Source organism: Topomyia yanbarensis, chromosome 1, assembly GCF_030247195.1.
Source record: "Topomyia yanbarensis strain Yona2022 chromosome 1, ASM3024719v1, whole genome shotgun sequence".
NCBI classification, from domain to species: domain Eukaryota; kingdom Metazoa; phylum Arthropoda; class Insecta; order Diptera; family Culicidae; genus Topomyia; species Topomyia yanbarensis.
Genome location: NC_080670.1, coordinates 152,193,516 through 152,217,020, shown reverse-complemented (window position 1 = coordinate 152,217,020; position 23,505 = coordinate 152,193,516). Strand labels below are relative to the sequence as shown.

General features: G+C 40.3%; 1 protein-coding gene across 3 annotated transcripts in view; it reads right to left on the bottom strand.

Moving 5' to 3' along the window:
• LOC131677710 (uncharacterized) overlaps positions 1-18,733 on the bottom strand; it is a 103,551-nt gene extending 84,818 nt beyond the window's left edge. For 2 of the 3 annotated variants that reach the window (XM_058957700.1, XM_058957718.1), the window contains exons 1-2: positions 18,609-18,733; positions 12,570-18,164 (exon numbers count right to left, since the gene is read on the bottom strand). In XM_058957700.1, coding sequence (XP_058813683.1) covers positions 12,570-17,847 — 5,278 coding nt within the window. In that variant the 5' untranslated portion in view covers positions 17,848-18,164; positions 18,609-18,733. Of the gene's footprint in view, positions 1-12,569; positions 18,165-18,421 lie in introns of all 3 variants that reach the window. The other variant, XM_058957708.1, reaches the window with a different exon arrangement.
• Between the last annotated feature and the right edge of the window lie 4,772 nt (positions 18,734-23,505).

Here is a 23,505-nt window from a genome sequence, read left to right as displayed (position 1 = left end):
TGGAAACATGTGCGCTGCTTTCCAGCAGGAAGGGAATGTACCAGTAGTGAGTGATAGCTCGAAGACTCGCCGAAGTGGTTCAAGAAGCCCGCTGATGCACTTTTTGACAAAAATCGAGGGAACACCATCTGGACCTGGGGAACAAGATGCTTTCAGTTTGGCATTTGCTGCAAGAATGGCAGCATTATCGACACAAATTCGGTTGATGGTTCGTCCTAGAGAAGGAGTTAAATTAGCGGCGGCAGCGACTTGTTGTGGTGGCAAGCGCTCGTTGGAAAAAACGCTTGAAAATTTGTCGGAGAACAGTTGGCAAATTTCCTTAGTGTCGGTGCCTAAAACTCCATTAAACGACATACAAGATGGCAAACCGGATTCCTTTCGCTGCTCGTTAACATACTTCCAGAACGACTTGGGCTTGGATTTCAGTTGACGCTCGACGTTTCGCTGGTGTCTAAAAAAGGCGCGTCTGCTTTGTTGTTTGTATTCGTGGTTGAGTTGAAAGTAGTGATTTCGTAATGCAAGTGTCTTATGCTTCGAGAATTTTTTAAATGCAGCTCGTTTGGCAGATTTTAAACGTCTTAGGACGGTTGATTGCCAGGGAGGGTGTTCATCGGTACTAATTGTTCGTTTTGGTACATGGCGGTCGATAAGGTAGTTGAGAATACTAGAAAACGTCATCGCTGCTTCGTTCGCGTCGTCATTGTTAATATTTTCGTCCCAGTTTATATCCAACAGCGTGCTAACGATGCTGTCGTAGTCAGCGTTTTTAAAATCGTAGACGATAGAGCTTGACACGTCTTCAAAATTCACTCCTAAGTTACCAGCGAATACAAGATGTAGTGGGGGATGATGACGCACCTGCTTGACTAAAGGAGTCGGTGCAGTGCAGCAGTACGGAGCGCAGTCCCGGGCACTTACAAAGCAGAGGTCCAATGTACGTCCATTCTCGTTGGTGACATTATTAATTTGTCGAAGAGTTGCGCTGCTGTAGTTGTCCAAAATACAACTGGCATTGTTAATAAGCGCAGATTTTTCGATATCCAATCGTAGAAAACCATTACTTGCTTGGCACCACATCAAGCCAGGTAAGTTGAAGTCGCCCAGTATAACGATATCATCAGACGGGGCGGCGATCGAGGCGATAAAAGAAACGGAGGAAAGATGTACATCGATCAGGCTGGAATCACGAATTCTGTCAGGTGGAAAATACACAACACACAGGAACAGATTGCGATCGGCAAGTTTCACTGATATCCACACTTGCTCGGAGCTCGCCCACCGGTCATCGTTGATCACTCGGGCTTTTATACCACGCCGAACGGCGATAAGCACACCACCGCCTGATGTCTTGTGGCTGTTGAGGGCATTACGGTCACAGCGGTAGACATCGAATGTTGAACCAAAGACCTGGCGAGACAGAGTACGGTTGTAGAGCCACGTCTCGGTCAAGGCGATAACGTCGTAACAGCAACCCGTGGTCGCGAGCAAATAGCTGTCCGTTGATGAATTTAGACCACCAACATTCTGGTAGTAAACCTCGATGTTGTTGGAGGACGGATCAGGTACAGCAGAGAGCGAAGCCATGTTGCCGTGTAGGAAGATCCTTTCGTCAATCTCACGAACAGCATCGGAACGGTTCACGGTCGACTGTGGTGAGGGATTCAAGGCATCCCGAATCAACTGCGTCGCGCCCCAAAATACGACTATCGTCGTCGTCGAGAGAAATGGTTGGCATCTGATAACAAGATGTCGGAGCAAAAAGCAAAAAAAAGGAAGCGAAGAATACATCAGCGCTTGAAGTGTTCGGAACAGATGTATACTTGCCATTTGCGGTAGGTTTGAAGACCCTTTCACCCATCCCACACACAGGACCGGGACGACTGATGATCGCTGGCTGCAAGTGCTCGACTGTGGCGGGGGGATCGAGGGCTTCCATAGTGCCAACTGCGGTGCGTCCCAGTATGCGTTGGAACCCGATGGCGGAATGCGGAGAGCAGGAACGGGGTGGTAGCAGCTTGCGGCGAGATTCGTACGATGAGCTAGAAGCGTGAATCGGTTCAACCGTTGTATCGTTACAATTTTTATTATACTTGCCGAGAAAGGCGGCTTGGAAGACCCTTTCCCCACCCACACATACAGGACCGGGACGACTGATGAACGCTGGCGGCAAGGGCTCGACTGTAGCGGGGGGATCGAGGGCTTCCATAGTACCAACTGCGTTGCATCCCAGTATGCGATCGGCATCGATACTCCTTCACAAGGGCGGTGTGGCTTGGTATAGTGGCATGGCCAATCGTTGCGGAGTCCTCTGCAGGACCATTGATGGGCCGGGTTGCATTAGAGAGGTACATGCTTCTTCTGGAGGCGGTGGAAAATCAGTCGGCGGACTCCAAATGTTCTGGGTACGGCTGTCTTCAAATTCCCTGAACAGTATGCCTTGCGGCCATGTGTCAGGATTAAGAGCTGCATCACGGTACTTTGGGTGAACTCCAACTTTGAAGGATATGAAGTTCAAAGTACTGACGTCTATGCCTTTTTTAACAAGCGGAATAACCTTTATCTCCTCGTTACAATTTAGTCCTTCTTTAGACATTTTTTCGACAGTCTCTTTGCTAACGCTAGGATGAAAGCGCGAAAGATACATCCAGAGCAACGGCGCGGGAGGTGGAACCGTAAAAATGTTGCTATTATCGACTAGCTTTCGACTACCAACAAGAATATTGCTCGGATCAGGGCCATCCTCGCGACGACGTTTCTGAGGTGGTCGAGAGGTACCGGAGTTTGGCCGGACTGGAGTAGCTGTTGAAACCTTTCTAGCCAGGCGCGAAATTTGCTGGTTATTTTTGGATAACTCGGCCTTTAGCTCAGCACAGACGTCATCCGTTTTCCCAGCGATAGCAGCGATAACACATCCAAGTGAAGAAACGGTGTCGCGAAAGCGAGCAAACTTCATCAGCTTGACACATTCATTGCACATCCAAAATAAGTTTGGGTTTTCCGCAAGTTTTTTCAAAAACGGCTTGTTAAGTTGTTTCCCACATTGCATATGTACCACATTTTTGCAAAAACCCATGCATTCAATAAAGTCGTCATCCGATTTGACGGTTTTCGCGCAGTGATCACATGCACTTGCCATAATGCGTGCCGATCTGAGAATGCGAACAATGAAATATAGGTGGCGCTGCGGTCGGTGGAAAGTTTGGTGGTTAAGTCACAGAAGTTCACTCAATTACGTTCTTCGCTGATTTTTTCGCAACACAAAAGCAAACAGGAGACACTTTCACACTGCACAATAACAATGTTAAAAACAAAATACTGAGTCGATTAACACGACAAACAACGATAAAAACTTCACAAATCTCGTCAAAAAGTAAAAATAGTTGGAGCGATTTATGTAAACAACTAATCGGTAGGAATACACTGAACCAAAAAATATATTCAAACCGCTGGATATTCGCTTTCGCCAGTAAGATCTGTCCGGACACTGTCGCGGTAGAGGAAACGTACCGCGCCGCGTCTCCTCATAATACCGCGAACGATACATCGTTTTCGTTTGGAATTCTTACTTGCCCTCTTGTCATGCAACAATAACGCCCCAGGGTTAGGCACAATCAAATTCATCTTGCTGAAGAATCGGCCTGACACTGCGAAAAGGCGCTTGTTGAATTAATTTAACAAGTTCCTTGAGAGTAACATTGTCTTCTATGACTGGAGGCAAGTTTTTCATCGACACTAAAAAACTGTTTGCTAAACTTGTTGTCAGAAAAACACATGCATTTTTCGCATAGCCAGCTCTATCGACATCACGAATTCGTTACATGGGTCTTCCCTAGGGCTCATATTTTAGCCACCTTGTCTAGAACTTATTTTTTTGCCTATTTTTGTATGGAAAAAGTCAAAAAACATGGTAAAGTAAGCTTACCCTATTCATAGGGTTATAGAGTGCCACGCACCAAACCTTCTTAGCTTTATTGTGCATTGCTTAGACAGTTAAAAAAGTGCCTCTTCGTGCATTTTGGTTTGCACCTTTCTTCCTTATACGTAGTTGAAGTTGGTGTAAAAAAATGTAAAAATCTTCAATAACTTTGAAACGAATGAGTATTTTTACATACAGTCTCCGACAATATGGTGTAGTTTTGATATCTACACATTTGTCTTAAACATAGTTTGCACGAAAAGTCGCAATGAAAAAAGTTATATTAAAAAATTAGATTTAAGGGGTTGCCAATAAATCGATAACCTTTACTCCTACAAGCTAGTATTTCTAAAACTTTGTCGAAAACACCAACTTTCTATCTCGTCAGTATAAAAAGTTAATTTTTTGTAGCTCGATCATAGTAAGCCATGTCTAATTTCAATTGTTATCAGATTGTGGGGAATATTCATACGAACAATTTCTCCAAAGACCCCCTGTGAATATATTCGATGGTTTGGCCTCTAGTGAATCTAGTTAATTAAGTTTTTGGCGTTTCCGACCACTGTGCGGTGTGGTCTCTATTACAGGTCCCAAAGCTGTTGATTTGCAAGGACCATTCCAAGATACCTTGGACAATTTGTCTGCTTGAGCCCTCCAGCTGGGTATCAAGTTCTCCACTGAGAAAACTGAAGTAATCGTACATCGAGGAAAAATCACCAGTCTGGGCACATGAACCAGCCTTCTGACGATACCATTGAACGCTTTCGAATGTCATAGGCAGGCTTATGAGACATTTATTTGTATTCATGTACTCCTTGGAAGTACAAATTAATTATGTATTTCATAAGACAGTCTAATGACTCCGTTCAAATATATGCGTTCAAGAATTTCATTAGTATTTCTTATGAAACCCGTATGAGATTTTTTTATTGATTCTATAAAATTATATTTAATTATTCATAAACGTCACTTTTGTGGAAAGTTCATAATTGCATCTTATGAATTTGGTACTGGCATAGAAGTCCAACCAGGAGCTAATAGTTTTAAGCCAGCGCCTTTTGGTTGCCGCGTTTTCAAGCAAAATAACCGAGGTTTTTACTTAAAATTTTAAATAATTGTTTATGATATTCAATAAATCACTGAATAGATTATATCAATTTACATCGTTATGATTTTTGTTGAAGAAATCCGATTATCATTGATATGAACTTTAAAATAAATTGTGCATATAATTAATGCCAGACGCGTATTTATCGCGACGCGTATAATCATCAAAGTCATTTTAGAAGTAGTAATCATAATCATTCAGCTATGAACCTTAATCTAAATCCAATTTTCCGGAAAATAGCGACAAAGAGGTGCTCATTATGTACAAATTTTAATATTTAGTTTAAGAGTTTTCTCAATCGCAATAATTTATTCCTCCGATTACCTCTTCGCCGGACTAACTGGAGTAAACGGTGCCATCATTGGTTTGCAGCGGACCTTCAACAGAGTGTCATCCGAGTTCGATCTTCACATTCCACGTAGCAGATTACAATTTGACTTTTTAAATAGAATAAGAAATTATCATTAGGACCACACTGTGTCTGTTGATATCAATTATAAATATAAATATAAACCTTCTAATGGAATCTATACTTGGGGGTTCATTTGTCCCGAAGTCCTTCTCAAGATGTATTTTGACAGTTGATTTTTTCACTCTATTAAAAACGCTCGAGAAATGTCAGTCATGTTATAATTTTTACGTAAATGCACAATAGTATACATAAATAAAAAACTTATGGCATTCATTCGAACATTGTGATGAGTTTCATAAGACTGTTTTATGAAAATCATTTTTTTCTACCATGTTTTCTACTTAGAAATGTCAGAAATTTTCATAAATGGACACCTATGGCGTTCATTCGGACATTTGCATGAATTTCTTAAGACTGTCTTACGAAATAGTAAGAGATTGGAAAGTTTCCCTTTCAAATCATATGACAAACTTATAAAATCCATTTAAAACCCTTATGTCTGAAAGTCATAAGTCGTTTTTATGCAAATTCAATGTAAATTTCGCTCGGTGTATTTTAAAGAAGCGTGAACCAGCTTCAATTAGCATTAATTTAGCTTTATTTGCTTATTTTTAAATTTCCTACTTCTGTTTATGCTTTATCAAATTACGTCAGAATAACTGGTACAAATCAGCAACAAAGCAGCAATATATTGATTTTTGTAATAGTGTTCTCTTTGTTTTAACTCTCCTCCTACCGAGGTAAGTTGAAACAGCAATCAATGCACAGTGGGGCAGGAACGACAATTAGCAAGACAAAACCTCTAGCGCTTTGGGGGTGCATTTTTTTACTTGTTATGTTCAGCAAAGTATCTTCCCTAATAAAAATATTATAAACGAACTTTATCCTATATTGTTTGGATGATACCCTGAACAGGTCGTTAGGCTCTTGAATCATAAGATGTTTATTAGGGTTGGCTTTATAAGCGCCTTATTTTGAAGATATAAATTAGTTTGGATTTTCACCACATATGTGGCACTGCTATGTTAACTTTTTTATTTCGCATCCCAGAACGTTTGCCAAAGACATCAAACTTCTAGGATGTTAAATAAAAAAGTTAATATCGCCTGCGACAACCTATGCGGTGAAAATCCAAACTAATTCATATCTTCAAAATAAGGCGCTGATAAATCCAAGATACTTTGCTCAATATAGCAAGTAAAAAATGCACTCTCAAAGCGCTAAAGGTTTTGACGCGCTAATTGTCGTTCATGCCCCACTGTACAATGTGATTTGAAACAAGTATCTAATTATTTTAAATGTTATCAAACGTTTTCTATAGCATCAAAGATTACAATTGAGTCATTTTTATTCGTTCACAATAAGATAATTCATTAAAATGACATGCATTCTTATCACTATTTTTCACAGTGTTATAGATGCAGGAATTTTTGCACTGATCCCAACAGTAATAACAGTAAGATACTTTACCTAACCACTAATTAACTATAACTGTGAAATCAAGAAATTGGATGCCCATTTTTCACACATTTAGTTATGTATTATATTTCAACCACTTCCCCTAGGACATTCTGCATTATGCATAAAATGGGTGATATAACCAGTGATCCTATTAGTGTTTGGTTTATTTTGAATTATGGTCACTTCGCTCCAAGCTTCTGAAGCTGATAGGAGCAAACAGTTAGAACAAATACATGTTCCGCGGCTATAAATGACCTAAAACTAATGTGGTTTTCGTTTGAGGCGAAACTGAGTCAGTTCCTAACCCCAACTGCTGTCAAAATGTATGAACTGACAGCGGTTGGGGTTAGAACCTGACTCAGTTTCAGGTTCAAGCGAAATCGCCATAATAAAACTGAGAATGTTGATATCTGTTCTCAATTCAGGAAAGATGAATCTTGATTATTATTATTGGTTCAGGAACGTTATTATGATTATAACATTACCATAAGACTAAAAGTTCATCATCGAGGACAGTTGAAACAAGGTGTTTTAACTCTCCTAGGTTGAGAAGTAAGGCTTGATCCACAATTTACAATATATACATTACAAAGATAGAAAGAAACGCATACAATTCATAAATGTTTACTGTAAGACTACATAATAATGATATTGTCATGATAAAACATTACTAAATATCATAATTTATATCAAATTGGAGAATAAAACGAAAACTTACTTTTGCTGATTTTTTGTAGTGTGTTTACCGTAAATACTCAACCACTCATTTAACCTAGTTGGCGTGTATTGGAGGGTTTTTGGGCACGATATAAATAAAACAAATGCATAGTTATTGAATCCCTAACGGTACTGTTTCGCTATTTAGTAATGGGCACTGTTTCAGCTCTCCCCTGTTTCAAATCTCCTTGGTTTCGCCTACTATGGGACAATATGAAGAAAAAATATATTAAATGCTATAACTTTTGAAGTCATTCGAAAAATTTCAGTTTATGCCTTTTTTCAAGTAAACATTCTTAGCATTTCAATGGAAATGTTTCAGTTTCTTGAAAAGTACGGGAAGTTGAAGGTTTTGGACATTTTGTCACAAAAATCTTCTACTATTAATAACCATTCTGCTCTATGCTGCAAATCATACGTACTTTGCAGTGTTTCTAATGTGATCTAATCTCAGGAATCGAACGGCATCTTTGCGACCTGTATCAGAATACGAGAAGTTGGGGTTCTAAAGCATTTTGTCATTCATATAAAATTTTATCATTTCCTCGTGCATATATCTCTATTATTCAATTTTTATCAACTGTACTATGCTGAACTTGGAAAATTATCAGGAACAAAATGGAAATAGATTTAGTACCGGGAAAATTCGGAAACATCAGATTTTTTCACATTTAGTCTAGTATCCTCATTTTTCATAAATTACCCTAATACCCCAACCTTCTATATATATACTGGAATGAAACATCTACCATGTGATTTCTAAGCATTTTTTGCCACTAGAAGCAATAAATTAAGGAATAATTTATTGTTAAATTGGGATGATATGTACTATTTAATGAAAAATTTATGGAATCGAGATCAAAAATGTCAAAAAATCTTATGTATTTGAATTTTACCGGCAGTAAATCTACTTCTTTTTTGTTCCACAGGATTTTCTACGTTCAACAAGTTGCATTTAATGATTCTTGAGCAGGGGCGGATCCAGAAAAAAAATTCGGAGGGGGTCTGAAATTTTGATTTTAAAATGTTCATTGTACAATACGTAAAATGTTCATTGTACAATACGTAATAATAAACTAATTTAATTAAAATCTGTTTTGGTGGTCGAATCTGGTTTGGAATGATTTTGAGTTTAGAATGAATAAAAATAGAAACTATTTTAAATTTTCTCAATCAGACAAAAATCTTCGGGGGTGGGGATGTCTGGGTCCCCTAGATCTACCACTGTTCTTGAGATTTTTCACATCAGAAAAACTGCAAAATGTGTATGATTTGTAGCATAGAGCAAAATGGTTAATAGAAATAGGGGGGTTTTTAGGACATAATGTCCCAAAACTAATACTCCCCGTATATTTCGTGTAATGGAAATATTCCCATTGAAATACCAAGATTGTTTTTTTTTCAAACAAAGGTATAAACTGTAACGATTTTGAGGTTTATATCGTTATTTTCTATAATCAAAAAAATATATTCATTACCATGCTGACGATAAAACAAATTGTTTTGCTCATATGTCTGATATTTCGCATAGTTGAGTATCATAGAACTTTTCAGAATGAAATATTTTAGAAATGTTATCGTATAATTACTTTTTTTTAATGAATTTTGAAGTTTGTGAGCAATGCAAGGTGTCCATCTTACCCACAGTGTCCGTCTTAGCCGAGTTTCCCCTACGTATTATTTGCTGAATCATGAGTTTTCTTGTTTATACTTTTAGTTACTTTTCCAAAGTTATGGTACTGCAACAAGTGAACGCCAAAAAGATCTGTGATGAAATTCAAAAGAGGGATGTTGTTTCGCTTGGCCGAAAGTTGTGAAATTCCAAACATCGTGTTTTCTGACGAATTTTTGCCTTTCTTCTATAGAAAGGTTACGCAATCACTGTGAACATTGTCAACCTAATCCCGGAGGGCCGTCTGTCATATACCATTCGACTCAGTTCTTCGAATTCGGCAAATGTCTGTGTATGTGTGTATGTATGTATGTATGTGACCAAAAATAAGTACATCGGTTACTCGGAGATGGCTGAACCGATTTCATCAAACTTAGTCTCAAATGAAAGGTACAACGTTCCCATAGGCTGCTATTGAATTTCATTGAATTCCTAGTTCTGGTTCCGGAGTTACGGGTTTGAGAGTGCGGACACACAGCAATTTCACATTTTTGCCTTTCTCCTATAGAAAGGTTATGCAATCACTCTGAACATCGTCAACTTAATCCTTAATTTTTTTCACTTACATAGGTTTTCTGTATTGTAACAGGGTCGTAGTTAGGAGGATACGGTGAGGGGCACACCATCTCCCCCCCCCCCACACCCCTCATCCCCCTTCCCTAAACAGCCCTTCTCTTATCAAATACCCCTTCACGCGAATAAAATTTTCTAATTCCTCTAGAATAAACTTTCCTAGAAGGTCTGAAAAACCAGTGAAAAATTTGGTTTGAAATGATTTTGATTTGAGAGACTAATTTAAAATTTCTTAACAAGTTGAAATTTTTTGGCGGGGTCCAAACCCCCGAACGCTCCTCCTGGATCCGCCGCTGGTTTCAAGTGTTTCAGCGTCGACACATAGCAACCCAAGTTCGTAGCTGTCGATTCATTGTACGTATGTGTGAATCGCACTGAATATCTAATAGGCAGTTCCACCATTATATTAAACATAACCAGCCATGGAATCGTAGTTTGGATAAATGCGAAAGGCACAATTGCACCACTAGGTGGATTAAAAGGGTTTTTTTTTCAAATTGAGTAAACTCCTAAAACGATAGGGTTTACTTGACCCAGCGTTCATATGAGAATTCAAGTCATTGGTTTACCAACAGGAGGCAACAAATAATGGATTAGGCCGCTGTAACCGCGCTTTTATTGAGCCTGGGTCAAAGTAAATGTGACATATTATCGGGAAAGTGTTCTGGAGGCTGCTTTGAAGTCGTGAGTAGACAAACATTTCGGTCACAAATCATGGACGCTTCAACGAGACTCGGCATCATCTCACAAAGCGCAAGTGTTCCAAGAATGGCTGAAAACCAACATTTCCAACTTTATTACGACCACACATTGGCTCTCGTATTCTTCATATACAAATCCAATGAATTATTCTCTCTGGGTCTACCAACATGTCTCACGGCAAAGAGACCGCCATGCCGTGAGGCATGTTGGTGCACTGAGAAACAAAAATATGCGTAGTTAGCATCCTTTCTATTCCCGTGTCTTTTATTCTGCTGTGATTTTTATGGATTTTCTAGCATATACTTCTAGTAAGCATTCAATGAGTGGATAGACCGAACATGTGCAATGCATAAAATTTACAGCAGAAGAAACGAGAGGCAGATAAAAAAGTAAGCTATCGATACATAAATAAATTTCTCCGTGTATACGCGAGCGATCTGTAGTAACGCTGCCTCGACTCCTGCAAGCAGAAGACAAAAGGTTAATCCGTAAGATTTCAGGCCTGTTTCTAATGACCCTGCCACTTCCAGTTCTCCGATCTGAATATTTCACATCCTTGCTCTCACTTGAGTGTTATGGCTCTAAATTTTCATATTTCCCTACAAAGTAGTCTCTAGTAATTGAATGTCGATAAAATGTTAAAAAATAAATCAGTCGAAATTAAAAAAAAGTTAATAAAGATAATTTTACAAACCGAATTTATAGTCTTTTTATGCTTAAACTTCGAGTGCCGGACCCTGTATGCTCTCAATAGCATCTATTGCTTTTAATCAATGCGAAATAAAATTGATCTAAACATGGCACAAAAAAACTTATTTATTCCCAGTGAAACAAAATGGGAATGAAAACTTCTATCCACGATTCCTGTCCCTGTGATTGTTTTGTCGTAAAGCTTAATCATTATTGATATATTGGATTGGTAAATCTTAAACTTTAAGATTATAAGAATTGTGTGTTATGTATGTTTATGTCAGTGCTATATCGAAATAAACTGATCATTTGAACTTCCCAGCATGTTTTCATCAGATCTTTAAAATTGAAATGGATTAATTTGTGCGATCGAGCAGAAACAGAAGCAAAAAATCAGCCCCCAACTAATGGTAGCGAATCTTTCACACTACCGTGCGCAACCGGACATGCATTTGGCACCAGTTTTGACCATCCCAGGAATTTCACCCCTGCCGCGAGATGCTTCGTTTTAAGTGATCCGACAACAGCAGACAAAATTGAGACGAAATTGCGGAACGCGGAATGCGGTAACGAGTGCTATGCACCTGCTCATATATTCCACACCAAACTTCCTCTTGGTGTTGGATGTCGTTAAAGATATCAGACTGCGCAATCAAACACCAAACAAAACCAGCAAACCCTGCAAACATTATAACCGATCATCGAATAAACAACCGTTGTACTTCTACCCGCACAAACATACACCCCGAATCAATACTCTCTATCTCTTTCTCATCCTTCTAAGACAAAACAAACAACTTTTCGGTTTCGGTTCGACAAAAAATCCGATCTGCTATTTATAAAATTGGATCTTCAATTTGTAGAAATTAATCGTCACTATGGGGTGATCGGAATCGGTACCGAACCGTAGTTGTCAAGTCTTCCGGTTGAAGGAAGCAGCTCTAGTCTGACGTAGGTGTCAACTGTTATCTTACAGCCAGGAAACGCTTACATAACATATAGAAAGCTGCCAATTACGACATTGCGTTCACACCCGTTAGCCGTTACGAAATTTAGCTGTTATGATCGAATCTCAGCCAAAGTGATCTGACTCAGCGTTGTTGATCGATTAGAAGTACTTGATCGTGAGCTCGTGCAGTGTGCACACGTCAGCTGCAACTGCAACAATCTATGCACAGCGATGGGGTGGACAGAAAAGAGATTCTACTGGGCGGATTTGCGAGATCAAAGCTAACGGGCCGCGAAGTGACAGGCGATGAATCGATTTTCCCAACCTTGAAAATGTAGAAGGTGTTGACGCGAGGTCATTAACACTTACCCATTGCTTTCTTGGGGCTAATCGGTGCCGTTCCACCGCCGTAGAATCCTGAATCGTGGCTGCTAGTACTGGTGCTACGGATTTCATGATTTCCGGTGTTTTTGTTGTTCTCGTCATCATCCTCGTTCTGCTGCGACCCAGACTGACTGCGTTCGTTGTTGTTCTCATCTTTTCCCGAACTTTTTCTACTAGCTGGTTCCGAGTGTAAAGGAATCACCATCGGATTGTCATAGATATCACTGCCCACTTCACTGGTTTTACTGCTGAACTTTGGCGGTTTTTTCTTATTGTTACCGCGGCTACTGTTCACACTGCTGTCGGTGTTGATGTCCGAGGAGGCATCCACCGTGGAAGCGGTCTCCGATGAGGTCTGATCCGTGGCCGATTCGGACTCGTCGTCACTTCCACTGCTGCTGGTCAGGTCTGCATGCCGATTGTGCCGATGTCCGTGTCGCTTTACCTTCCACAGAGGCCTCGGGCGTGCCACCAACACGATCGGAGATTTTTCCTCCTTAGAGTAACATTTGCGCATCTGTTCGACGTTCAGCTTTACCCGCTTCTGCGGGTCAAACTTCTTCTTATCTGGCTTGTCGTTTGCCATTTCCTCCTCCTCGTCCGATGACCAGTCGTCTTCGACACCGGAGAATGAAGTTTCGGAAGCGGTGTCTTTGTCTACTTCGCTACTGCTGGAAGAGTATCGTGCCTTGCCGGTTTGAGTTAGAAGTTTGTTCTGCTGATCCGCGCCCGTTGCCACTTGATCACCAACTGATCGATTACCTGCACTCGCTGCCGATACAGCACTTAGATTTGTAACGACGCCAAATTTATTCTTCGTTAGCGTACCTCCTTCCTCGCCTGGCGCTGGCTTATCATCACCCGATGCCGGTTGAGGTTTGTTGACCGGAAGTGCGTTGGTTAGAGCTGCCTGTTGGCACTTTGTACATTCTTTTATTTCCACCTCGAGTTTAACGCCCATGTTCAATGTAATCTGGTTTACCTTTGCTTTCATTTTTTCGACATTTTCTTGCTGTTTCTTACGCTCGGCTTCGAGTCGGTCAGCTTCGGCCTTGGCAGCTGCATCCAATACCGGCGGTGCATTTCCCTTCGTTTTAACTATTCTTATCACTTTCTTAACTATCTTTACCTTTTTCTCACCGCCACCACTCGATGGTTTCTTGGTAGTGGGATCGTCTTCCTCATTACCGTTGGCTGCTTTCTTCGGTGAGGGTTCGACAGCCGCCTGCGGCTTGGGCCCAGTCTTTTTCGGAGTTTCCGGTTTGTCGGTAGTATTTTCCTGTTTCAAAACTGTGGACGACTCAGTGGACGTCTTCTGCGCTTGTGCAAGCCTTTTCTCGGCAGCGGCCGCGATCGTTGGTGCTACAGCTTTGACCATTTCCTTCGGTGACAGTTTTTTAGGTGTTTCTGCCGATACCGTCGGATCAGTTTCTGTGAAGGGTTTTAGATTAGTGTTTGATTGGTGCACGGGGGTTTGTTGATTATCGAGTATGGATGGTGCTAGTAGATCTTTGACGACCGGAGTCGGTTGTTTGGGGGGATTTTCCAAGTTCTTTGTTGGTAACAACTGCTTCGTGGATTCTTCTTCAGCTGGAGTCTTTTTAAAACCGAAAACTTTCCGGGCTGGTTTCGGAGACTCGTCTGTCGTCGCTAGCTTCGGTTGTGGTACTGTTTTGAGCATCTCGTCCTCTTCAACGGATTTCTTGCTCAAGATCTTCGAAGGTTCCTTGGAAACGCCTCCTACTGCCAGTGTCTTTTTCAGAGCGGCTATCTTGGGTAGTACTGGTTTTTCTTTAGGACTCATTGGGGGTTCTTTTACCGTTTCGTCTTCTGTGTTTAGATTTTGTGCTTCCGGATGTTCAGAAACTTTTGACACTACAATTTTATCAATCTCTCCATGCTTTGATGGAGTTTTGTTTTGATCATCTGTTACGACCTTCAGAGATTTCCCATCGGCAATTAGTTTGTTCGATGACGTAGCTTGCAGATCGTTCACTGACGTGAGAGATTTTTTGATATCTGCCAATTGTATTGGGGCTTGCTTCTCTTTGGGACTGGTTGATGATTCTTCAAGAGAGTTGCAGTCGGAAGTTGACTTCTTCTGTCCAATGGGCTTTGGTTCTTCGCCTGCCTTCATTATTTTACTGGATTCTGGAGGCTTGAAAGGAACTTGTTTTTCCCTACGGCTTTCCGGCGATTCATCAAGCTTTACAGGTGTAACCACGAAAGCTTTCTTCGGGACACTCTCATTAGGGATTTCCTTGGCTGTTTCTAATTCACGGGACCGTCCAACAGTGGTAATCTCGTCGCATTTTGGTTTCGACATTGGTGGTGGTACTGACTGCTCGGCTTCCGACACTGCCGGTGATGCCATCAACTTTTTAGCGGGTGTGCTCTTTGACTTAGCTGTATCCTTCGGTTTGTCGATTGGCGGGGGAACTTCTTCACTGTCCTCTTCCATCGTACTGAACTTGAGAAGAAATAACTGGTTGCGGCGCTCGATGTTTTGCTTCCTTCGAGCGAACGCAATAGTTTCTCTCGTTCCAAGATTTCCCCAGAAGTCTTCTTCTTCCTGGGAAGGTACTTTAATATCCGGGGGATTTTTACTTGATTTCAGAATTGGTTTAAGGAACTCTTCCTGTTTTTGCTTGATTTTCGGAGGTTCGAAGGCTTTTGATGTAGGAGAGACGGATTTCGGAGATTCTAGCTGAGCTTCAAGAAGAGCATTAGATGTAAATACTGACGATTCAGGAGCGGTGATCTTCTCTGGTAACTTAGAGCCAACTTTCGGTTTTTCTTGTGTCTGCACAACTTTCTGTACGACACCGTCCGAAATGTTATCTTTTACCTTATTAGTTTCTAATAAAGATTTGGTACAAATCTTAGGTTTTGTTGATTCCAGTTTGACATGGTCCGGTGCAGCGACTGGTAGTAATCTTGTATCATCTGGAGTCTTCTTACTGTCGGATTTTTCAAGATTGTTGTCAACGTTCACTGGCGCTAAACTTGATTTTAGTATTGATTTCGAAACTCCTTGGGCCTTTATTTCAGAAACGGAAATATTTTCTGCAATAACGTTTGACGTTTGCTGTTCAGTAGCAGCTGATAGTTTAATTTCAGTCTCTTTCTTATCATCCTTTGGATATTCATTCTTTTCGATGCCCCCAGTTTGGACTTTCGCTATAACAATTTCTTTCTCCAATGATTTTGTTAACTTCGTACCGGGAGGTGATATAGTTCGCTCATTTTTAACATTCTTTTCAGTCTTCTCGTCTGGTTTCGTTTTTGTTTGCGGTTCTGGAACCTTTTTGTTGTTTGAATTCGAAGAAGCTCCACCTTTTTTCTGTAGATCTTTTAGAACTTTCTTCTCCGGGATTTTAGTTGGGATTTCTAACAGCTGTTCCGACATGTCCAATTTTGTTGACCTCTGTTCCTGGTTAGCCCCGGTAGGTAACTTTTTCACGACATTCGTAGCTGTGGCGGTAGCTGTAGCACACTGGTCCCAAATATTAGCTAAATCCATCGATTCACCAAGTTTGGCTATCGCTTCAATCTTTTTCTCTAAATCTTGCGTTTTTTTACGTTCTGCCGAAATCCCTGGAACCTTCTTTCCAGGTGGTTCAAGCTTCTTCTGTTTAGGTGGCTCAAGTTGCTCAATTTCCCTCTCAACCGCAGGATCAGTTTCAGCAGTCCTAGCTGGAAGATTCAGTACCGTATCTACAGGTGCCTTTTTTCCACCGAGCTTCGAAAGCGTGTCCATCTTTCGCTGCAGTTCCTGGGCTTTTCTTCGTTGTGCCAATTCGCCAAGTGTCGTGTCGCCGACTCTTGGTTCCACCTGTCCAACTACAGATACTTCAACTTTCCGAACTGGAGCCACAATGTTACTCTGCTCCACCACAACAGGATCTGTCTTTTTCTGCGTCTTTTTAGGCTGGCTCTCGCCACTTTCAGGAGATGAATCACTTGACACTTTCTTCTTTTTCTTGGGCAGTTTGAACACGGCACATTCTTCGACAGCTTCCACCTGGGCCGTGATTTTGGAAGTAGGCATATTTTCGATAATCGGACTATCTGCGGTAATTGTGATCGCCGACTTGGGCTGATCGTACACCACATTATTGTCGACATCAATTTTCGGCAGAGGCTTACTTCGAGCTCGCTTAATCTTTTTTATTTTTTTCTTTTCAGGAAACTGCACATCGGACTCGGTTATCTGCTGCTCTAGAGCAGACTTGAGACGTTCCTCCAACTGATCATTCATGATTCCGTTGGCTTCGTGTAATTCTTGTTGAAATTGAGCAATTTCATCTTCAATAATCTGGGAAGCTCGACGACGCAGCTCACCCGCGTTAAGATCATCATCAAGCTTGTCCGAGCTAATGTCGGAGCAAATTTCATGGAAACTAGGAATTTTTGCAGTACTCTTTCGTCGAACAGTAGCTCTCCGCTTCATGACCGGTGATTTATAAACAATGTCCTCGATCAGCAAAGGAGTTTCGTCATCGTCACGGATTAGATGTTTTTCGAGTAGCAGTTCACCAGGGCTTTTGCTGGATTCAACTTTCTTCGACTGAAGAGTTAATTCACCACGAAACTGGTCCCGCCAGGAGGTGGTTTTGGGTTGAGTGTCACGATATAGAGTATCCTCTTGAAAAGAACTTTCCGTCGAGTCCGTTCGATGAGGGGACTTTCGCTCGGTACTACCACGACTGCCACGAGATTTGCTACGGGCGCGCATAGTGTTGAGTCGAACGACTGCTCGGTTCCGATTGATAGCGGAACGGGCCTTCCGTTGCTCATTTCGTTCGATGAGTTCCTGCTCACGAACGCTTATGTTGGATGAGGTAAGGGGGTCCGGGGATATCGATGAAGTCGGGGATGATGATGGATATCGATCGCGAATCGGTGTAATATCTCGGATGGCATAGCGACTCGCGGATACGTCGATATCTGCTGTGTTGATGACACGTCTCGGCTTCTGGTAAGTCGGTGAAGCATGACATGGGAGATATTTCGGGGAATTGAGACGGGTCAGACCCGTTATACGACTGCGAGGGGTTTCTGTGATTGGGGTTAGTTTCGGGACGTAGCCTCGTGAAAAAGATGGCGTTCGAGTGGCTGTTATAGGATTTCCGTAGGAACGGGAAACGCCCACATAACTCGGCGCAATGTATGAGCTGGACGGCATCGGTGACAAGATCGGTGACGGAATCACAGGTGCATTGCCGATAAAATTGTGATACAACTCGGAATACAGCGGCATTTTCTTTTTTCGATTTAGCTAAACCTGATATCGCAAACACAAATCATAACAATGAGATCTTTCGTTTCACGACAAAACGTGCGTCACGCGAACGGTATATATATATAGCTTGCTCCTTCACTTGTGTCGGAAAGCAATTCCCCACGTCGCAAATACACTGTTATTTTGGACACTTGAACCTTCTATTTGTTGTTTTCTTCCCACACACGTACTGGTAGACTGTTGTCTAGGGTAGATAACACTTCAATCACACGTCACCAGAAACGATCGAAAAATCATATTTACTCTTCTTGACACGACACGACGTATTTGGTGGACTGTAAAAATAAATTCAAGAACACTTTTCTGAACTCGGTCACCGTCGGTACCTTCACTGAGCGCGAATACTTCATATTTCACTCAAAATGAACGCGAAAAAGAACCCCGCGTAACCACCGACGCAAACCATGGGAATCCACGGCAATCCGTCCGCGCATCAGCTGCTGCCGCTTGAGCTCCAAACGGCAGCGGACAAATGAGCGGTGCGCAGACAGATTCGCTCAAAATCAAAATATAATATAAAAAAACACACAACCGTCTTTATTTGCCCGCCAAGAAGGAGACCCGCGCGAAAGTGAAAATTATTTAAATATTTTCTCCTGTTTCACTCGGCTTTTGTACGCGCGGGAACACACACACACACCCGTCCACGAAGGCTGTTAGGATCTAAAATAGAACACCGCGTTTTTTGCAACAATCCTCATCACGCTCGCTGATCGCACCTGTCACTTGCTTCTTCCTGTGCACACTCTAGAACTCGACCGTGACAACGACGTTTCTTAACGCTACTAGAACCGGCTCGGCCAACGTGTACTCGCAGACTGATCAGCTATGATCGACGTGTGAAGCCGGCTGCCAGCATCCAACTTTGAATAGTTGTGAAAATGGGGGAGAAAAAGCATTTTTCCCACGCGAGAATCCGCTCATCGGCTTCGCTGTGCTGCAGTCGCGGGTGAACTTTTTCTTTCAAGTCCGAGAGCTGAAACCGAGAGATGCAACTAAAGCATTTACGTGTGCAACTGGGGACATCCACAAATGGGGTCACGTTCCGGCTCTCTTACTGAAAGGAATTGCTAGAATAAGGAGCTTGAAACTATTATTGGTGATGCGTTTGAAGAAACCGATCCGTTTATGAATATACAGTTAAACAACGATAAACTTTCAATGAACTCCGCACGGAAAGCTGGATTATTATAATTTTAACTGAAACATTAGTTGATCTTTTGATTTTAACTAGATTTATTTCGTTGAACTGAGCTTTCATTGAAATAATAAATGTTGTTGATTGAATCAAATAGTGCAAGTTTGAGCAAGTCGTACTGAAACTACATTTATATTTTAGATTAAATAAAAGTAATTACTGAAAATATTTGAAAGTTTGTAGAATGAAAACCGTAAAACCTAAACAATCTTTTTAATTGTGATTTATTAAACGTACGGTAGCCTGTTACGTGTGTCTAATTTAGGACAAGGAAGATACACAAATCTAGTGGCAATAATTGCTCACATTAACTAAATCTTTGTCTCTGTTGCATTGTTTAGTCACAATGTTTAGTGAAGTCTGCTCAAGCCTGTGGTACTCGCACCGAATTTTGTAACACGATCACTCGCACTTTGTAATTTGTACAACACAAACAGCGAAGTGATAAACTTCTTTTCTGAAGGCCTCGTGATCTTGATCTTCTCTTTTGTGCAAACTTAGTAGATTATGACCCTTTGGATGGGTGTATGGAATTCTGCCGCCATGCTTCGCTGGCGAGCATTAAATTTGTTCTACCTTATGTATCTCATAATTCCGATTTTCTAGCATATTTGGCCTGTGTTAAGCCAAAGAGGACCAAGTGCCATTCTGAAATGCATGCGTTGCGTTGCGATGCGAAGCACGGTGCTATTCGTAGATTGCATACTAACGATTATAATGTTGTCCATAGGTAGTTTAACTCATCTTGCTTGTGAGATAACCCAAGTAGCAAATCGCAACTAGTTTTAATTGTCTAAGTACAAAATATGTTGCAACGAGAGAACAATACAGTTATTTTTGTTGCACTGGTTGAACATAGATAACATCAAGGTTATTTAATAACATATTTTGTCACCAAATAGTCATTTATGTTGCCAGCTAGAACATGCGTATTAATGTTCCGAACTGGTTGCTTATGCTGCAGAGCTTGTTGAAATTTAGTTGTGATTTTGATTTTGTTGTATGTATTTTCACACTTGCACAGTTGTCAAACACCAAAATTCTTACTGAAAACGTTTCAGTTTACAAAGTCGTATTCGTGTTATACGAATGTATCCGTCACATATCATCATTACGCCTTTCAGCACAAACTCACACGTATTAATAAAATGCTTTCGCAACATTGAATCCACTAGTTCACAATTAATGCTTAGCAAAACAATTGTTGTATTTTTGTTGGCATTACATTGCGAAAATTCACCGATGACACTTCGTGCGCTCCACTTGATATTATAGAAGCATTGAGCTGTACGGTGGCGCCAACTATAATATGTTCGGTGTATCGGAAAAATATAAACAAATGGCATGTATGCTATTGCTGATTTTAAACGAAGTGATTAAATTCTTTCAACACTGATTATATAATTGATATATTTGAAAATCATTTCGGAACTAAGAACAAGAAAGATAGTAGATAGATCGGAATGAGTAGTATGAATTTGAGATATATCGCTTACTTGGACTACTTGGAGTACCTTCCGGAAACAATAGAAAAGTTAACGTGATCTAAGGAGTACTCCTATTTAGCAAATTTCTTGTTTAATAATTGAAGCGTCTGAAAATACTAGCCCATGATATGCAAATTTTGAAAATAGATTTTTTTGTATTTTTTGCTGAATGACATTTTGTCTAATAATTCAAAAAAATTCTTGAGAATTCCACCCGAAAAGGGACCGTTTACAAAGCACGTAGACAAAATACCGGCATTTTTGGACCCACTCCCCACTCGTAGACTCAAGTAGGCTTTTCCTAACAAAAAAGTCTCTAAAAATGTTCCACTGCCACATTTTTAATGGGTATTTTGTAGCATTTATTTGACGATTGGGATTATTTGCCAACTGAGTTGATATAGAATCCTTAACTTTTTTTAATTGTTGCAGCTTTCATGAAAAAAACCTCCGCTTGAATTACGTTTTGATATTTTTGATAATTTATAAAAAAATTACCTTATTATGAGGCTAATTTTTGGTTAAATAGGAATGAAAAACAAACAAAACTGTATTGTCGGCAATCAAATACTCTCAGTTCCTATTTTTTCGAAAAATATCAAAGTTGCAAGTAAATTTATTTTTCAATTTGTAATCTCGTGGTTCACTCGCGGAATATATGTGTACCACTGGTTGCGTTATTTACAATTTCAGTTCATGTAACCATTGAGTCCTTATTCCTATCCATTCATTTGTTATAAGATGCACAAGTATAAATACATATGATTTACCGTTGGTTTAAAATAGCTCCTATTTTAGTGGAAGTTGTTTATTTTTATTGCGTCCTGTAATAATATTTCCCTGTGCTTCTCATAGAAATATGACCCAATAGTTCAACTATTAAGTATTAATGCTACTACTGCGGTAAAAACAAGATTTCCTTTTAAAATTTCTCGTTACAATCATACATGTTTACATTTTTCCGATACACCGAACATTTTATAGTTGGCGCCACCGTACAGTTCAATGCTTCTATAATATGAAGTGGAGCGCATGAAGTGTGACAGGTGAATTTTGTCAACGTAATGGAAACAAAAATTCAACTTAATTATTATCTTGCTGACCTTTAGTTATGAATTGGTCAATTCAGTGTTGCAAATGCTATTCATCAATACGTGTGAGTTTGTGATTCAAGGTATAATGATGATATGTGCCTGATACGCGCGTATGACAAGAATATGACTTTGTAACTAGAACGTTTTCAGTAAGAATAGTATAGTACAGGGTCATATTAAGGAAAGGTATATTTGGATGTGAACTAAAAATTGTTCGATGGAGCCAAACCGTACGCTGGAATGCAGTTGTTCACAAATCAAAATCTTTGCTCATTGATATAAATTTGCTCGAAAAGCGAATTGTTTCGCATTCACCAAAATCACATCCTAAATTTGGCCCTGGATGGCTAGAAAGCCATGTTTCTTATATGCATCATTTTCTAATGTATTGGAAATAAAACCTCAACCGGCACACGAATATTCATAAAATTCTAGCGGTAAAGCGATTTATGTTCCTGATTTATGATAAATGTGTGATTTCATTGAATAATGTTGGATTTCTGATATGATTCGGTTTTCTCCTTGAAAAAATGAGTTTTATTTTGTCGATAATTTGGTTTCACCAAGAGCGCGTGAAATAATATGAAGTGGAATAAAATATCACTCGATAGACCCTGATGCGCAGTAAAATTTGATGCTTCATTGGCAATTTTTGATATGAAGAATGACACTACTGTTCAAATTTAAATAATCAACATATATTTTAACTTGGTCTTCTTTTTCATTTCCACTGGTAACATAATCTTAACATATTTATAAGAAAATAAGTAACTTTTCAGTTGCGATTGACAGTCTAGGTGAACGAAAAAATTGTATGATTAAGTAATCTTGTTGCGACCTGCATTCAACATGCTGACAACAATATGATTTCATTTAGTTATTCTCGCATAGTTATTCCAACGAAACGGGAACAAGTTTTTACTGTTCTGCTCAATCATAATCATGTTGAAAATCGGCCTAAAACTGCGCTTTTTAGGTCGCACAGGAAGTTAGATGTCAGTCACAACAGCACCTATTTTTTGTTGCCAACTGGTTGTGAAATAGTTACTGAAACAAAAATTTCTACTTGGGAAATGATCGGGAATGAACTTTATCTCATTTGAGTTTAGTAAACCAATAGCATGAGAATCGTCATTGTCGGCCATGACCATATTCACCGACACCGATAGGATAGGGTGATGTAATACGTACATAAGGAAGGCCACCGACTCAGCGACGCTTCCATAGGTATTACGGAGTTGGATTGGAGGACAGGTAGAGGTCTAGTATTCGCCACAAGCATGCAATGCGACCACGAAATGATTGTTTTATACGGTGGGATGGCTAGTCTCCGAGTACACGTATACTCAGAGCAAAAATATTTTGAGTTATGTTTTTATGTGTTTAAACTCTGGATAGCCGGCCATCGAGAGAGATTTACTTTTTACCTAAACTACAGGGTGCGTCAGCTGGATGCATCTCCCTGCAACACTGAACAACTCCGCCACCCTCCAGCCGATTTCCATAAGTGAAAAAAGTTTTTTAGGATATTTTATGGCATTTATTATAAACCAGGTTTAGAATACAGCGTCGATTAAATGAGGACTCACACTTCATATGCAAAAAGCAGCTCTTTTGCGGGCATTTTGAATGATATTGGACAGCATTTCGGGCCTAATCGCAGCAATTTCAGCTCGAATATTAGCTTTGAGTTCGTCAAGGTTCTTAGGTTTGCTAGAATAAAGTTTACTTTGCAAGTAACCCCACAGAAAAAAAAATGGTTTGGTACCGTTAAATCCGGAGAACGAGGAGGCAATTCCAAATCACCATTTTTTGAGGCAACGCGTCCTGGGAATTT